This window comes from Aythya ferina, assembly GCF_964211825.1.
Source record: "Aythya ferina genome assembly, chromosome: W".
Classification (NCBI taxonomy): Eukaryota; Metazoa; Chordata; class Aves; order Anseriformes; family Anatidae; genus Aythya; species Aythya ferina.
Genome location: NC_140313.1, coordinates 11,757,523 through 11,773,693, shown reverse-complemented (window position 1 = coordinate 11,773,693; position 16,171 = coordinate 11,757,523). Strand labels below are relative to the sequence as shown.

Genomic DNA, 16,171 nt, shown 5'->3' with positions numbered 1-16,171 from the left:
AATCACAAAAAGAACTTCCAAGAGCCTTTGGGCTACTGGGTCCTCAGGATTCATCCCCGAGTACTTTCTAATTCTGACCCCGAGTCTCTCACATGATTTCTGTGTTGTGGGTTCTTATTATCGCAGTTAGATAAGCAGATATTTTTGCTCTATAAGAATTTTGGAATTACTCTCGGCCTGGAGGATGTTAGTTCTTTCCCATTTTTGCATAGCTGCCTGTCAAATCATTCCCCTCCTAAACATTCTTCTCCAGGGAGTAACATACTCAAGATTGACATTTTCCCCCTAGGAATAGAAATTAGGCCTTAGAAACGGATTTGACTGTTCTGCTAGGCCCTCAATTAAAGACTTCATTTCCTTCCTAAAACTTCTAACCTCTCTGCTGGTAAGGGGGGTGTGGCACCAGCCCCGCATCAGCCCTGCACCTGGCCCCCCAAGACCCCCCCGCCTCCACTCCTGCTGCTCCACACTCCCTGGTGAAACTTCTTCAGGGACAGCATCAACTGCAGTCCTTGTCTCCCCTCCTGGAGCACCTGCCACTGCCTTCAGTGCAATATCAGGATTATAGGGAGCATAACTTGATTCCTCCTCTGAAAATGGAACCTTATTGTTTACATATAAATTTCAAGCCTGAATTTTCATCAGACCCATATTTTTGCCAAAATACTGAAGTTCCTTTTATTGACTTGGGTTGTTTTTCCAAATCCTTATCATTATCTCCAAAGGGCTATCTTTAGGCACAATCCCGGGATCTCCAACCCCACCCTGCTGACTCTTGGAACCTTTAATCTCCAGCTCTTCCTGACGTGCTGCTGTGGACTTTACCACCCACAGAGTACCACACGCCTTCACCTAGGATTACGACAGAGGTGGGGTGTACTGCCGAGCACCTCACTTCACTGTGCTCGGGGTACCGTATACCTAAGGGCCCAAACCCCCCGAGACTCTCTTTCACTCCTCTCCTGTCTCTTTTGCTTCGTCCCTCTCCAGCCAAGGGGACTTCGTTCATCCCTTCGCAGGACTACAGAACCTCTCTGATCGGGACTCCACACTGGCTTCGCACTAAACGTTCTTCACAAAAGATCCACCCTGAACCCAACACGAGGCAAGATATAGTAAAGTTTCCCTTACCTCGGTCCGTGCACAGCTTCCTGGTCCGGGTTATCAGCAGTAATCCCAGTGCCTGTTCCCGATCTGGGCTGAGCTATCTCTGGGCTGTGTCTGTGTATGGCAGTGCTGGCCTCCCTTCTTCCCAGAGCTTCACAGAGCCTGTCTTCAAATTAACAGTCTTGGTCTTTTGCCGGCCGTACCGAGACAACCCACCACCCCCAACACGACCACTGAAATCACTGGGGTGCACCTTCCTGTCTGTGGTGACAAGAAATCTTCGGAAGGCGACAAGATCCTAGACGAGCCCCCAAACTGTGAGAAAAATCTCAAATAATTTTCTTCAGACAAGAGCTTCTGTGAAGCTATTTTATTTGTGATTGCAATGGCGGGCGTCCTGTCAATTAGGAGCACATTTTAGTAAACAAATCATAACAGTTTATTCCCTATTACCCTACATCTGATCACATCCCCTGTTTACTCATTGGCTGAGTACTACAGGTTCACAAGCTACTCGACGCTCCTCTATACCATATATGTACAATTTTTCTTTTTTTCAACCCTTTAATTTCTCCTTTCTTATGTTTTGAGAACTTGTGATCTTTGTTTTATTGTTCTCACACTGCTCATCCTGCTTTTCTTAAGCTTCTACCTTATTTTGGAACAGTGAGGCCTTCTACTGTCCACTTATCTACTTAGCATTTCTCCTTATTATGACTACGCAACTACCTTTGAATACAGAAAATTAGTTTTCTACTGCAAAAACACAACTTAGTTTCTCACAATTCCCCCCTCTTCTTTTCTTACTCCTTGTAGTGGGTTTACATGGCAAGGTTTTGGTAGCAGGGGGCCATAGGGGTGGTTTCTGTGAGAAGGATCTAGAAGTTTCCCCATGTTTGGTATGGGCCCCACTGCTGACCAGAGGCGAGCCAATAAGCGATGTTGTTTTGCACCTCTGTGAGAGCATATTTAAGACAGGGAAAAAAACGCTGCGCCACACAGCAGCCGGGAGAGTGAGAGGAGTGAGGAACAGCCTTGAAGGCAGCAAGGTTAGTGAAGAAGGAGGGGGAGAGGTGCTCCAGGCTCCAGAGCAGAAGTCCCCTGCGGCCTGTGGTGAGGACCATGGTGAAGCAGGATGTCCCCCTGCAGCCCATGGAGTATCATGGTGGAGCAGGGTTCCACACTGAAGCCCGTGGAGGAGACCATGGTGGAGCAGGTGGCCCTGCACCAACGGAGACTGCCACCTGTGGAAGACCCCTGCCAGAGAAGATTCCAGGCCAGACCTGTAGCCCGTGGAGAGGAGACCACGCAGGAGCAGGTGACCTGGCAGGAGCTGCTGCCTGTGGGGGAGCCAGGTTGGAGCAGTTTTCTCCTGAGGGATGGACCCCATGGTACGGACCCATATCTGGAGCAGTTCTGGAAGAGCTGCTGCCTGTGGGGAACCCACGCCAGATCAGTTCATCAAGGACTGTATCCCGTGGGTGGGACCCCACAGCACAGGGGACGAAAGTGACCGAGAAGGAGCAGCAGAGAAGAAGCGCTGTAGACTGACCATAACCCCCATTCCCCCGTTCCCCTGAGCCGCTCGGGGGGAGGAGGTGGAAGAGGGTGGATGGGGGGGTGGAAGGTGCTTTTGGTTTCTTTCCTTTGTTTCTCACTTCTCTAGCTTGTTAGTAATAAGCAATAAATCTTACTATCTCCCTATGCCGAGTCTGTTTTGCCCGTTACAGTAATTACTGCGTGATCTTCTCATCCTTATCTCAACCTTTGAGCCCTTTTCAGCATATTTTCTCCCCATTCCTCTTTGAGGAAGGGGAGTGAGAGAGCGGCTGTGGTGGAGCTCAGCTGCCCACTCAAGCGGAACCATGACACTCCTATTATTGTTTTTGCACCAATTTACGTACTGCACTCTTGAGTTTTTCCCAACCCAACTTTGTTTCTCACAGTGTGACTACGTTAATTCAAACATATTAAGTATGTTGAGCCAGAGCAAGTTGGCTTTAATAGCATTTAAAAGCCCAGTCCTGTTATTTTATTAGTTTTAGATACCAACTGACTTTAACAATTACTACTACTTAGTGATCAAAAAGTATGTGATATGAAATTCTTGCTATGCATTATACAATACAGTTGCATTGCTGCATGAAGGACGGCCGAAAACATGACAGACACCAGCATGGTCCGATCATGCTCTTCCTTTATTACCCGAATAGCCTGACTTTAAATTTAACAGGGGCGGATAGTGTCTCGCACAAAATTATTGGTCAAAAGCACTCAGACAAACAACTGCAAGAAAACAACCCCACCTGCAAGAAATCAACCCCCTTGTGATTAGCAGTCACGTAGATTTTGTCCTTGAAGCCAGCTGCCGGCAACAATATTTTTTAATTCCTCAACAGGGCGATATGAGAACATTGTCAAGGGAACTTCTTGTAGTCATCCTGGTAGCTTGGTTTGCCCAGCTGAAGCAAGTCATGGCCTCCTTGCTGTTTCAAAAATCCCCCAAGAATTCCCCCTTTTTCTTTTTGAGCAAACCAAGCCTGAATGAACAGTTTTGCAAGTAACCCTTTAACCACATTTATTACAATACAACACGCAATGATGATTAACACCACAACAAACAGAACCCTTAATCCCTCTTTGATTAATCCCAGTAACCATCTATGCATCGTTCCAAACAAATCAGTGAGCCATTGATAGAAAGGACTGATATCATATTGAATCTTTCTCATGTGCTCTTTCAGGAAAGTAATGGATTTGTGAATTGACTCACTATGATCAGAAAGGTTCAAACAGCACATTCCCTCAAAGTCCTCACACCCATGCCCTTGAGTCAAAAGCAAGAAGTCAATAGCAGCTCGATCCTGTAAAAGCGCATGTTGCAGACTATTTTGATCTGGTAACATCTCCTCAAGTATCTCTGTCGTGGCATTGGCTTGCTTCTCGGCCCAGCATGCCAATTTTTCTAAATTATTAAGTGCGGCCGCAGATGCCGCTCCTGGCACAAAAATTGCCAATGCCGCTCTAGCTGCAACGCCAAGTAATTCAACACTATCTTTGCAATCCGGTGTGAGCAATGCCCATTTATGTCTGATGATCTCATGCAACTGTGACAAGCTAGGAGCAAATATAGTAAGTTTACCTAAGTAACATGGACCTCCGATAGCATTTGCAGGGATACCTTGCCAGTCCCTATCCCCGCAAATCAGAAAAACATCAGGAGGTAAGGCCATAGCTGTACGATTGTTCCAAATGCTATAGTTGTTACCCCTTGTCTCCGTGCCATAAGCCCCTAAACCCTGCCTATCAGTGTCATCTTAATCACAGGTGTTATTTGTATTTCTGTACTCGTATGGCCCTTTCCAAGTTCCTGTAGCAGGATCTCGGTAATTCATTCTTATTTGTGGTAACACATTTGGTGCTGCTCTATTTATTGTTTGAAAATGAATACTCGCAGGAGGGTCTTCTCGGTCACCAGTCAAACATAAGTGATTCAAGACAAACAATGCCTTGGACAATCGCTCATTGATGTCCTTGATTTCTTTTAATCTCACTAATTTTTCCTTTAAAACCTGATGTGATCGTTCGACCATCACTTGGCCCGTGGGAGAATATGGAATACCTGTGATATGCTTTACTCCCCACATTTTCATAAATTTTCTAACCTTTTTGCTAACACATGCTGGACCATTGTCCGTCTTGATCTGCTGTGGCACTCCCATAACTGCAAAACACACCGTCAGATGTCTACACACAAGGTGTGCTTTTTTTCCCCCCTGCGCCCTATGAATCTTGAAAAAGTATCAATACTCACACGCACATATCTTTTAGTACCAAATTCCAGTACATGCATTACATCCATTTGCCATACCTCAAGTGCCTTAACACCTCGTGGTACCCAAACCTAACCCTGGTCCATGTCGACTACAGGAAGGGCACGCTCTTACTATTCCTTTCACCTCTGTCCAAGTAAATCCAAGCATTCTCCGAAGACCCTTTGCATTCTGATGGAACATTTCGTGCGACACTTGCGCATTTGCAAAACCACTCTCAGGCCCCGCTGTGACTATACTCACTAACTTGTCTGCCTGTGCATTACCTTCTGCTAACCCAATCGAGAACTGATGACTACATATATGGATAACACAGTAAGGTGCAGTTCTCCCCTGAATGGCATCTTGCAGCTGCAGAAATAATGACAACAATCTGTCCCTCTTAGTTTGCCGTATCAAGGCATCCTCTATCCATTTTACCACGTTGACAACATACAGAGAGTCTGAGACGATATTAATCAGCTCATGCATCCAGCATTGACAAGCCCAAACAGCTGCAGACAGTTCCAATGTTTGTAATGAATCCCTTATCTCCTCCGGAATTATGTATTTCTCCCAACTTCCATTCTCGTACCACACACACAGCCTTCTTACTTGCTGCACCTGCATCAGTGTATATGGTGCGACCCACCACTGGTTGGGCTAAAAGCCGTGGTACTACCTGCCATTTATATGATCTTATAACTTGCCAGAGAGGTCCCTTTGCAGTTCGGGAATGTAGTTATCCCGGATAACCTAACACAGCTTCCTGTAGTGGAATGGATTGCTGTAAACACCATTCCAAATGATCCTGAGTCATCGACAGACTAATATCTCCTGGTTCCTGCCCGCTGAGCGGACCCTTACGTACTAACTCTGTGACAGCTTCTGCCCGTGTCTGAACACTCGTTTTTGGCTGAATCGGTAGGAAAATCCATTCCAGAACTCGAAAATGCTTCCCTATCATTACACCCTTACTATCACCTGCTTCATTTATGCCGTTCTACCCGTGCTGTTAATGTCAGTGGCATCCTCCTGATACTGTTTCTGTCTTTGTCGCCCCCTTACTCTCCCCCTTTTCTTTTTGCCACTGACCAAGCACCACAAACAGATGAGACACGATTGCTTACCAGTAAGGAGAGTGCAACTCTCCTTATATATAGCAGAATAACTGCTATATATATGCTATATATATATAGCAGTTATTCTACTAATACAAAATACTACTGAAAATTTTCCAAGTATTTATTTGTATAGCTAAAAGCATTGTCTCCTTTTTTCAAAGAGGTGAATGGAAATAGTAAATGTAGAGTTTCATTCTTAAAATGTGTGAATTACTATAGATTTCTGTGTAACTTCTTCCCCCAGCTCTAGCTAGGTTTAGAATGGTGATGCAATGAGAAAGTGAATACATATTATTAATGTCAGAGGGACAGGAATATAAAGTAGTCTTGCTCCTGTGATTCACTGAAAGCTTGTTTTCAGATATATGCGTTTTCTTTGAATATACAGTATCTTCAAATAGATGACATTCTGAGCTGCTGTTTTCTGTGTGTGCTTGTTTTCCCAATTTAGCGCTTTCAAATTCCTGAGGTAAACTAGCCTGAGCAAACCAGAGGAATTATCATCTCCCCACAACAGCACTTAAATTATGTAGTAATTCTAATCATAAAACATGATTATTCTTGTAAATGGTAAGCACAGTTGTGCAGTACGATAAAGTTTAAAAACTGCTCCTTTAGTCTGTTGCCACTACCACACTAGATATGCAAATAACAAAGAAGCAGATCAAGTTGATGAAGAATTTCACTACTAAATGATGCATGTATGTATGTGCCAGTGTCTTCAAAAACACACATCTGCTATCTCCCAAACTAATCCCAACTATATCTCAGAACAGTATTCTCTGTATTGTGCATTTGCAAACGTTAACTACACCACAGTGGTCTAGCTGAACTAATTTTTCTGTTCAAAGAAAACCCGGTAATAAATTCAGCACTAAAGAGCAGACATTACAGTTGATATTACATGAAAAAAAAAATCAACAGATTGATAGTGAAAGAAAAAGCAAGACACAGCAGTGATACAACAGGATACAAAGTGACACAACTGACACGGCAGTGTCATGTCAATAGGCAGAAATTTGGAAAATAAACAGTACCAAACCAATGCTGTTTTCAATAACTTCATTTTACTTTCAATAATATTTTAAGATTCACTTAATACCTGAAGAATTTCATTCAGTAATGACAGAACTTATTTAGATTTTAGCCCTCTAACTTTATAGCACAAGTAAGTGGGCTGCAAGCATTTAAGAATTTTCTTCTTAATATTTGAGTAATTCTTATGACCCTAATGCATTATTTTGACAGTGGACATTTTACTTTCCCATTTCAGCAGAACTGCAGCATTTTTATACAGAATTATAAAAACCAAGTGAGACTTTTCCATAGATCAGCCACCCTGCATGTTATCCTGACCTTTAAAAGAAAAATCCTTATATTGTTTAAAACTATATAGAGCAAGCATCCAGGAAAAAAATATATATATTTTTATTCTATGATACTGTGTTAATACAAGAAATATACATAACTTTAGAACTACTCAGACATGCAACGGAAGGACAGAAGTGAATTTGTACAGAACCATGACATTCACCGTGATTGTAGAGCATTGTTTACATAATTGTTTACATTGTTTACATTGTTTAAGTAATTTATAAAAAATGCAAACATCCCTCAGATAAATAAAACCAACTCCTAAATTACAGATCAACAACATTCCAGTGTTTAAACTTCATACTTTGTACTCAATTTGCCACATACTACAAAATGACAACTTAAGTGGGTGCCATACTCTGGCTAATTAATAAGAGACTGTAAAACCTAGTTTTAGTCAGGTATAAAATATTTTAACAGACATCAGCCTTTTGTTGTCAAAACTAAATTTCTCATTCACTTTTGGGCTGCAAATTGTCAGAGATTTCTGGTTTAAACAAAAATCTTGAATATCACTTATAAGGTTTAAATCAGTGTATTCAACGCATGACACTACAAATTCATTTCAGCTACAGTGTATATTTCTACAGTTTGTGGAATGTGGTCCTTCCTGTTTTAATTTTCTAAAATAGAGTTTAAAAAAACAGCCCAAGTATTATGAATAAGACTCACAAGTCAATCCAAGAATATCAAATATCCTTGAAAGGAGAGAAACATCAGTTTATATAGTAAAACCAGATTAAATTCTAGAATATTATGATGGTATGCACCATTATGGATTGTTCAGTTCCACAGCACCAATTTAACCTCTTAGGACTCCAGATCAATAAATTAAAATTTAACTGTGTGAAAGATGAAGATTTCTTACTTCTTCAATTCAAAATATTTTAAAAGCTTTTTTTCCAGCTTAAATTAAATCACAGAGCTGGCTGAGTTACATTAAAATGAATTCAAGTATCTGTTAAATGTCATTGCTTAAAAAGCTTGATTTTAGGCAATATTCCTGTTAAAAATTGAATACTGTATATTTAGATTTTTGGACAAGCGGTAAACAGAGTAACTGACAGAGCTAGAGATTTAGTACCATAGTTAAACACAAATCTGCACTTAAAAAATAAAAATAAACAAAAATCCCAAACACAATAAAAATACCATTTCATGTAAGAGAGGGTAGGGGGGCAAGAAACCAGTGTTCTCAAGGTCAATATTGTGTTTGTTTTTTTTCAGAAAAATTATGGCCCCGAGACATGAATACTGAAATTAAAAATAGCAAATCTATACTCATTTAGCTCTGTGATTGAAACCATCAGTTTCAACTTCCTTAAACTGTACACTGCATTATACATTCTATTACAGAGACTTATTATGCACCCTGGTCATTTCTCCCATGTAGAGAATGCTTCATGAAAAGAGATGCAAACAAATGTTATAATTATAGAATGGCACAGGGAAATTCTGGACCAAGACACTATTTAAACATGATCAGATAACTCAACAGTATTCATGCAAACTTACTGGTATATATCAAAAGCATTAGCCAAACCTAACTTGCTACATCTTTCAGTCTACCCCACTTCTTATAGTAGAAATAGGGAAATCAGTTCTTAGAAACAAAAATGATTGATCCAAAGTGCTTTCCTGAAGTTTAAAACAATACTGTAGTGAACCACTAAAAAAAAATCCAAATTCCTACTATATTTACTTGATTATTAAATACCATAATTCATTCTCAGTCCAACTGTTTAAATTATTTATCCTCCATAAAATATGGAAAGTTTTATATTCTAGAATGCAACAGGGCAAAGAGTGGCTATCTTTGAAGAAGATACAGATATGCTGTGTGTATTTTGATCTAAGTTTTTAGGGAATATAATTGCCTGGAAAATTAAGTACAACAAAAGAGAAAAATAATCACTTGTTATATTTCTCTACATTTGGTTACCCTTGAATGCATTTTGAGCTGCACTGGTTGCTGCTGTTGAGGCGGCGTTGACTGCAGCAGTTTGTACAGTTTTATTGGACATCATTCCTGTTGCAAACTCTTGCTGTGCTTTCTCGAAACTAGCACCAGTTATGCGGTAGAGACCATGTACCTAGGGAGGTGGGAAAGCAGTGGAAAAAGTATGCTTAGCCTTCCATATCTTGATAGAGTAATAGCAAAGTCTCAAACACAAAGCAGAACTGCATGATGGGGAAATCTGGCTTGCTTATATGTTTGGGAGGATCCAGAAATGAGTAAACAGACTTCTTTTCCACAAATCCTACAACTTTTAATTGCCCTGATGCAAACACAGTTTGACTGTAGCAATACCTGTAACTTTGCAATTTCACAGGGATCTCATAGGTCTTTACTAAAATGTGTGCTGGACCTACTGCCTGAAACAACATATTTAAATACACAAACAGGCTGCATCCTTAGCATAACACAGCTTGAAAAAGTGTCTTCTGTCTCAATTTGTATACAACTTGGTGTACATATTGTCCTGGTTTCGGCTAGGATAGAGTTAATTTTCCTCCTAATAGCTGGTATGGTGCTGTGTTAGGATTAGAATAATGTTGATAACACACTGATGTTTTAGTTGTTCCAGAGCAGTGCTTACACTAAGCCAAGGACTTTTCAGCCTCTCGCTCTGTCCTGCAAGCGGGCAGGCTAGGGGTGCAGCAGGAGCTGGGAGGGGACAGAACCAGGACAGCTGACCCAAACTGGCCAAAAGGGTATTCCGTATCATCTGATGTCATGTGGAACAATTAATATGGGGGGGCTGGTTGGGGTGGGGGGACCTCTTTTTGGGGATAGGCTGGGCATCCGTCATCGGGTGGTGAGCAATTGCACTGTGCATCACTGGTTTTGTACACATTATTAGTAGTAGTACTATTATAATTATTTTTATTATTTTCCTTTATTTTCTGTCTTAATAAACTGTCTCTATCTCAACCCACAGGCTTTCATATTTTTCTGATTCTCTCCCCCATCCCAGAGAGGGAGGGGGGAGGGTGGGCTGTGGTGCTTAGCTGCTGGCCAGGTTAAACCACAACAGGTACACAAATCACTGCAACGTGCTGGGGCTTGTCCTATGCTTACGGAGCTGCAATTGATGCCACTATAACCCTAGTGACAGATCCTGCATCCACCCTAAGTCCTGTGGCCACCCCAAACCCACTGGCCACTCCAAGCCCTGTGACGGACCCTGCAGCAGCTCCAACCCTGGCAGCTACCCACAACCTTGTGATGGGCCGAGTGGTCATTCCAACCCCTGTGATGGGCCCTGCAGCTGTTACAACTTGTGTAACAGGCCCCAAGGTTAGGCCAGGGAAACAGACTGTACCAGTGTCAGTTGCCCCTGTATCCAAGATGAAGCAATGGATGAGTCAGGTTGCTTAGAAAGCAGAGGAACTCCTACTCAGACTGGGGAGGAAGAAGATGAGATAGGCTACTCTGAAATCACTGGGCCATCAGATGAACGGGAAGATGAAGAGGAAGATATCATAAGAGCATCAATAACTACCTGAGGTCTATAGCAGCGTGAGCTATGGAATATGCAAAAAGATTTCAGTCATCATCTAGGTGAGCACCTTGTCACCTGGCTAGTCCGGTGCTGGAACAGCGGAGCAAATAGTCTGGAATGAGAGGGCAGGGAAACCAGGAGGCTGGTATCCCTTTCTAGGGATGCAGACATTGTCAAAGCAATTGGAAATGGAGCACTCTTCAGCACACTTCAGCCTCTGGAGGCATCTCCTGTCAGCTGTGAAGGAAAGGTATTCCTTCGAGGAAGAACTTGTATGTCTACCAGGCAAGTGGACCACTATGGAGAAGGGAATCCAGTACCTGAGGGAATTAGCCATGCTGGAGATGGTTTATAGGGACCTAGACAACGAACAGATATCCACAGATCCAAATGAAGTCAAGTGTACATGACCCATGTGGCGGATGTTTGTATGGAGTGCACCATCATCATATGCCAGCTCATTGGCAGTAATGACCTGGAAAGACCGTGAGGAACCCACAGTGAATGAATTGACTAAACAACTCTGGCAGTATGAAGTCTCTCCTCTTTCCTACAGGCCTGCGTCTTGGCTGTGGAAAAACTTTCTCAGTAGTTCCACGAACTCAAAAAGAATGCTTTGGAGAAACTTTCTGAAGAGATCCACCAACTTAGAGAGAATTTATCTTCCTTCCCACGTTTACGAACCAGTCTCTCAGCTATCAGGATTAAGTGTCCTTCTGTTTAAGGAAGAAGATATGGGGTACACACCACATGCCACCCTGTGGTTTTACTTACGTGACCATGGAAAGGACATGAGACAATGGGATGGAATATCTACCTTGACCCTAGAGGCACTGGTACATGAGTTGCAAGGAAAAACAGTCACAAAAGCGGGGGGGGGGGGGGGGTCTGAAAAACTTGCTGCTCCAGTCTCCAGTGGACAGTCCCCAAGACACAGTAATTAATACTATGACGAGGACTAGAGGAGCCCTGCCTCCAGCCAGGTGGAGGAAAGGGACAATCGGGTTTATTGGACTGAGTGGATTAGATGGCCTGGCACCTCAGACACACAGAAGTATAAGGCTTTAGTAGACACAGGTGCACAGTGTACTGTAATGCCATCAAGCTATAAAGGGGCAGAACCCATCTGTATTTATGGGGTGACAAGGGGATCCCAACAGGTAACTGTTTTGCTCTTCAACATCTTTATCAATGACAGACGACGAAATTGAGTGCACACTCAGCAAGTCTGCAGATGACACCAAGATGAGCAGTTCAGTTGATAGAACAGAGGGAGGGGATGCCATCCAGAGGGACCTGGACAGGCTGGAGAAGTGGGCCCATAAGAACTTAACGAGGTTCAACACAGCCAAGTGCAAGGTGTTGCACTTGGACTGGGGCAATCCCAGGTATTTATGTAGACTGGGAGAAGAAGAACATAAGAGCTGCCCTTCAGAGAAGGACTTGGGAGTCCTTGTGGGAGTGTGGCCAAAGGGGTCAACAAGCCCCATGGTTGGTGATAACATCAGACTTTTAACAATGAGGCCAGGAGGAATGTAAAGAGTATAGAAGGAACAAAGAAGGGTGATTCAGGATAGCCTTGCTGTCTGGGACTGCTTGTTCTCACGGCATTAAGACGTGAAAGTTGCTGGGTGTTTGTAGCAAAAGCACCATATTGTGACTGGCCTGGATGCTCCATGCATCCTTGGCATGGACTGTCTCAGGAGAGGATATTTCAAGGACCGAAAAGGGTACTGGTGGGCTTTTAGCATAGCAGCTTTATGCTCCGGTGGAGCAGGTGGACCTGCACCAACGGAGACTGCGGCCTGTGGAGGACCCTCACCGGTTCTGGGTTGGACCTGTAGCCCGTGAAGAGGAGACCACGCAGGAGCAGGTGACCTGGCAGGAGCTGCTGCCTGTGGGGGAGCCAGGTTGGAGCAGTTTTCTCCTGAGGGATGGACCCCATGGTACGGACCCATATCTGGAGCAGTTCTGGAAGAGCTGCTGCCTGTGGGGAACCCACGCCAGATCAGTTCATCAAGGACTGTATCCCGTGGGTGGGACCCCACAGCACAGGGGACGAAAGTGACCGAGAAGGAGCAGCAGAGAAGAAGCGCTGTAGACTGACCATAACCCCCATTCCCCCGTTCCCCTGCGCCGCTCGGGGGGAGGAGGTGGAAGAAGGTGGATGGGGGGGGGGGGGAAGGTGCTTTTGGTTTCTTTCCTCTGTTTCTCACTTCTCTAGCTTGTTAGTAATAGGCAATAAATCTTAATATCTCCTTATGTTGAGTCTGTTTTTCCCATCACGATAATTGTTGAACGATCTCCCCGTCCTTATCTCAAACCTTGAGCCCTTTGCATCATATTTTTTCTCCTCATTTCCCTTTGAGGAAGGGGAGTGAGAGAGCGGCTGTGGTGGAGCTCGGCTGCCCACCCGAGTAAAACTACGACAGCCACATACAGTTGGGTCATCATCGAGGGGTGGACCTGACCAATAAGGTCATCATAGAGGTTACCCATGAGTATGAAACCTGTGCAGTGTTCAAGTGAGCCATGACGGGAATATGGGACGGTTTCTAGGATTTTGATATGATGAGGCCTGGTGACTATATTGGACCACTCCCACAAACCCACCAAGGCAAGCACTACATACTCACCATGGTAGAGGGAACTACTGGGTGGCTGGAAACATACCCAGTAAACCATGCTATTGCTTGAAACACCATCTTGGGCCTGGCAAGGCAAGTACTGTGGCATCATGGTACACCAGAGAGAATCGAGTCAGACAATGGGAGTCACTTTGAAAATGATCTTGTAAACTCTTGGGCCAAGAGGCATGGTATTGAGTGGATGTATCACATCCCCTGTCACCCACAAGCCTTTGGGAAGGCTGAGAGATACAATGGACTGTGAAAGACTATGCTACGGGTATTGGGTGCTAGGACTTGGAAACACTGGGACATGAATTTAGCAGAAGCCACTCGGGTAGTTAACACCAGAGGATCACAGAATCACAGAATCATCTAGGTTGGAAGAGACCTCCAAGATCACCTAGTCCAACCTCTGACCTAACACTAACAAGTCCTCCACTAAACCATATCACTAAGTGCTACATCTAAACATCTTTTAAAGACCTCCAGGGATGGTGACTCAACCACTTCCTTGGGCAGCCCATTCCAATGCCTAACAATCCTTTCGGTAAAGAAGTTCTTCCTAATATCCAACCTAAACCTTCCCTGGCAACCATCCCAGTCCTGCTGAAAAAAAAACCCTACACACACTGGGAGGAGCCAAAGTCCTTGTAGTGCATGTAGGGAAGCGGAAGGTGGTGTGGGTTTCGGCTGGGATAGAATTAATTTTCTTCCTAGTGGCTGGTATGGCGCTGTGTTTTGGAGTTAGGTTGAAAATAGTTGTGATAACTGTACTGGGTTTGGCTGGGATGTAGTTAACTATCCCTGCAGCGGCCCATATAGTGTTGCGCTCTGCACTTGTGGCTAGAACAGCCCTGATATTACACCAGTGTTTTGTCTATTGCTGAGCAGTGCTGGCACGGCATCAAGACACTCTCCAAGTCCTCTCAAAGCCAGTAGGCTGGGGATGGGAAAGAAGTGGTGAGGGGACATCACCAAGGCAGCTGACCTAAACTGACCAAAGGGATATCCATACCATATGATGTCACACTCAGCAATAAAAGCTGTGAAAGGGAAAGGAGAAGGAGGTGGGTCTCATTAGGAAGACATCTGTCCTCTCAAACCACTGCTACATTTATTGAGGCCCTGCTTCCCAGGACTTGGCCAAACATCACTCACTGATGAAGTAGAGAATAATTTATTTTTAATTCCTTCTGTGCTTCCACACAACCTTTGCTTTCTTTTTCTTTCTTTCTTTCCCCTTTAATTAAATTATCCTTATTTGAACTCATAAGGTTGTGGTTTTTTTTGCTAGCATACTTTCTTCTCCCCCTCTTCTGAGGAGGAGGAGGGGGAGTGAAAGAGCAGTTGTGATGGAGTTTGGCTGCCCAGCAGGGTAAAACTACCACATAAGGTCTCCTCCTTAGTCGATGAATGGAAGGTGTTGTATGTAATCTTTCTGGATTTTAGCAAGGCCTTTGATATCGTCCCTCACAGAATTCTGCTGGACAAATTGTCCAGCTGTGAGGAAAAACAGGTACATGCAATACTGGGTGATGAACTTGCTGAATGGTAGGACTCAAAGGGTTGTAGTGAATGGGGCTACATCTGACTGGCGGCCAGTCACTAGCGGTGTTCCCCAGGGCTCAGTTCTAGGGCCAGTCCTGTTCAATATTTTTATCAACTGTCTGAATGCAGTGGAATGCATCCTCAGCAAGTTTGTTGATGATACTAAATGGGGAGGTGATGTTGACTCCCTGGAGGGACAAGAGACATTGCAGAAGGATCTAGATAGATTGGAGCATTGGACAGTCAGCAACAGCATGAAATTCAACAAAGAAAAATGACTGGTTCTGAACCTGGGATGGACTAATGCTGGACACAGGTACAGACTGGGAGACAAGCGGCTAGAGAGCAGCCATGCGGAAATGGACCTTGGGGTTCTGGTCAACAGTAGGCTTAACATGAGTCAGCAGTGTGCCCTGGCAGCCAAGAGGGCAAACCCCATTTTTTGATGCATTAAACACAGCACAGACAGCTGGTCAAGAGGTCATTCTCCCATTATATTTAGCGTTTGTATAGCCTCACCTTGAATATTGCATGTAGTTCTGATCTCCACAATATAAAAAGGATGTTACGGTCTTTGAAAGTGTCCAGAGGAGGGCGACAAAGCTGGTAAAAGGGCTAGAAGGCACGTCCTATGATGAGAGGCTGAGGACATTTGCTTTGTCTAGTCTGGAGAAAAGGAGGCTAAGAGGCAACCTCATTATATAACTCTATATAACTTCCTGAAGAGGGGGATTGGAAAGGGAGGTGTCATTCTCTTCTCCCTGGTAAACAATGATATAATTCATGGGAATGGCACAAAGCTGCGCTAGGGGAGGTTCAGACTGGACGTTAGGAAAAAATCTTTACTGTGAAGGTGGTCAAACGCTGGAACAGGCTTCTTAGAGAGATGGTTGATACCCCATTTCTGTCAGTGTTAATGAGGCATTTCGATAATGCCCTTAATAATACACTTTAACTTTTGGTTAGCCCTGACGAGGTCAGGCAGTTGGATTTGATGGTCTTTGTAGGCACCCTTCCAACTGAACTATACTATTCTGTTCTAGTTTGCAGAAAATAAGTATATTGTAAAA

The 16,171-nt window shown here is 43.8% G+C and overlaps 1 protein-coding gene across 4 annotated transcripts in view; it reads right to left on the bottom strand.

Annotated features, from left to right (window-relative positions):
• Window positions 1-7,164: 7,164 nt before the first annotated feature.
• Window positions 7,165-16,171, bottom strand: part of LOC311426323 (secretory carrier-associated membrane protein 1-like) — a 145,490-nt gene continuing 136,483 nt past the window's right edge. For all 4 annotated transcript variants that reach the window (XM_084502756.1, XM_084502755.1, XM_084502757.1 and 1 more), the window contains one exon: window positions 7,165-9,510. In XM_084502756.1, coding sequence (XP_084358882.1) covers window positions 9,346-9,510 — 165 coding nt within the window. In that variant the 3' untranslated portion in view covers window positions 7,165-9,345. The remainder of the gene's footprint in view (window positions 9,511-16,171) is intronic.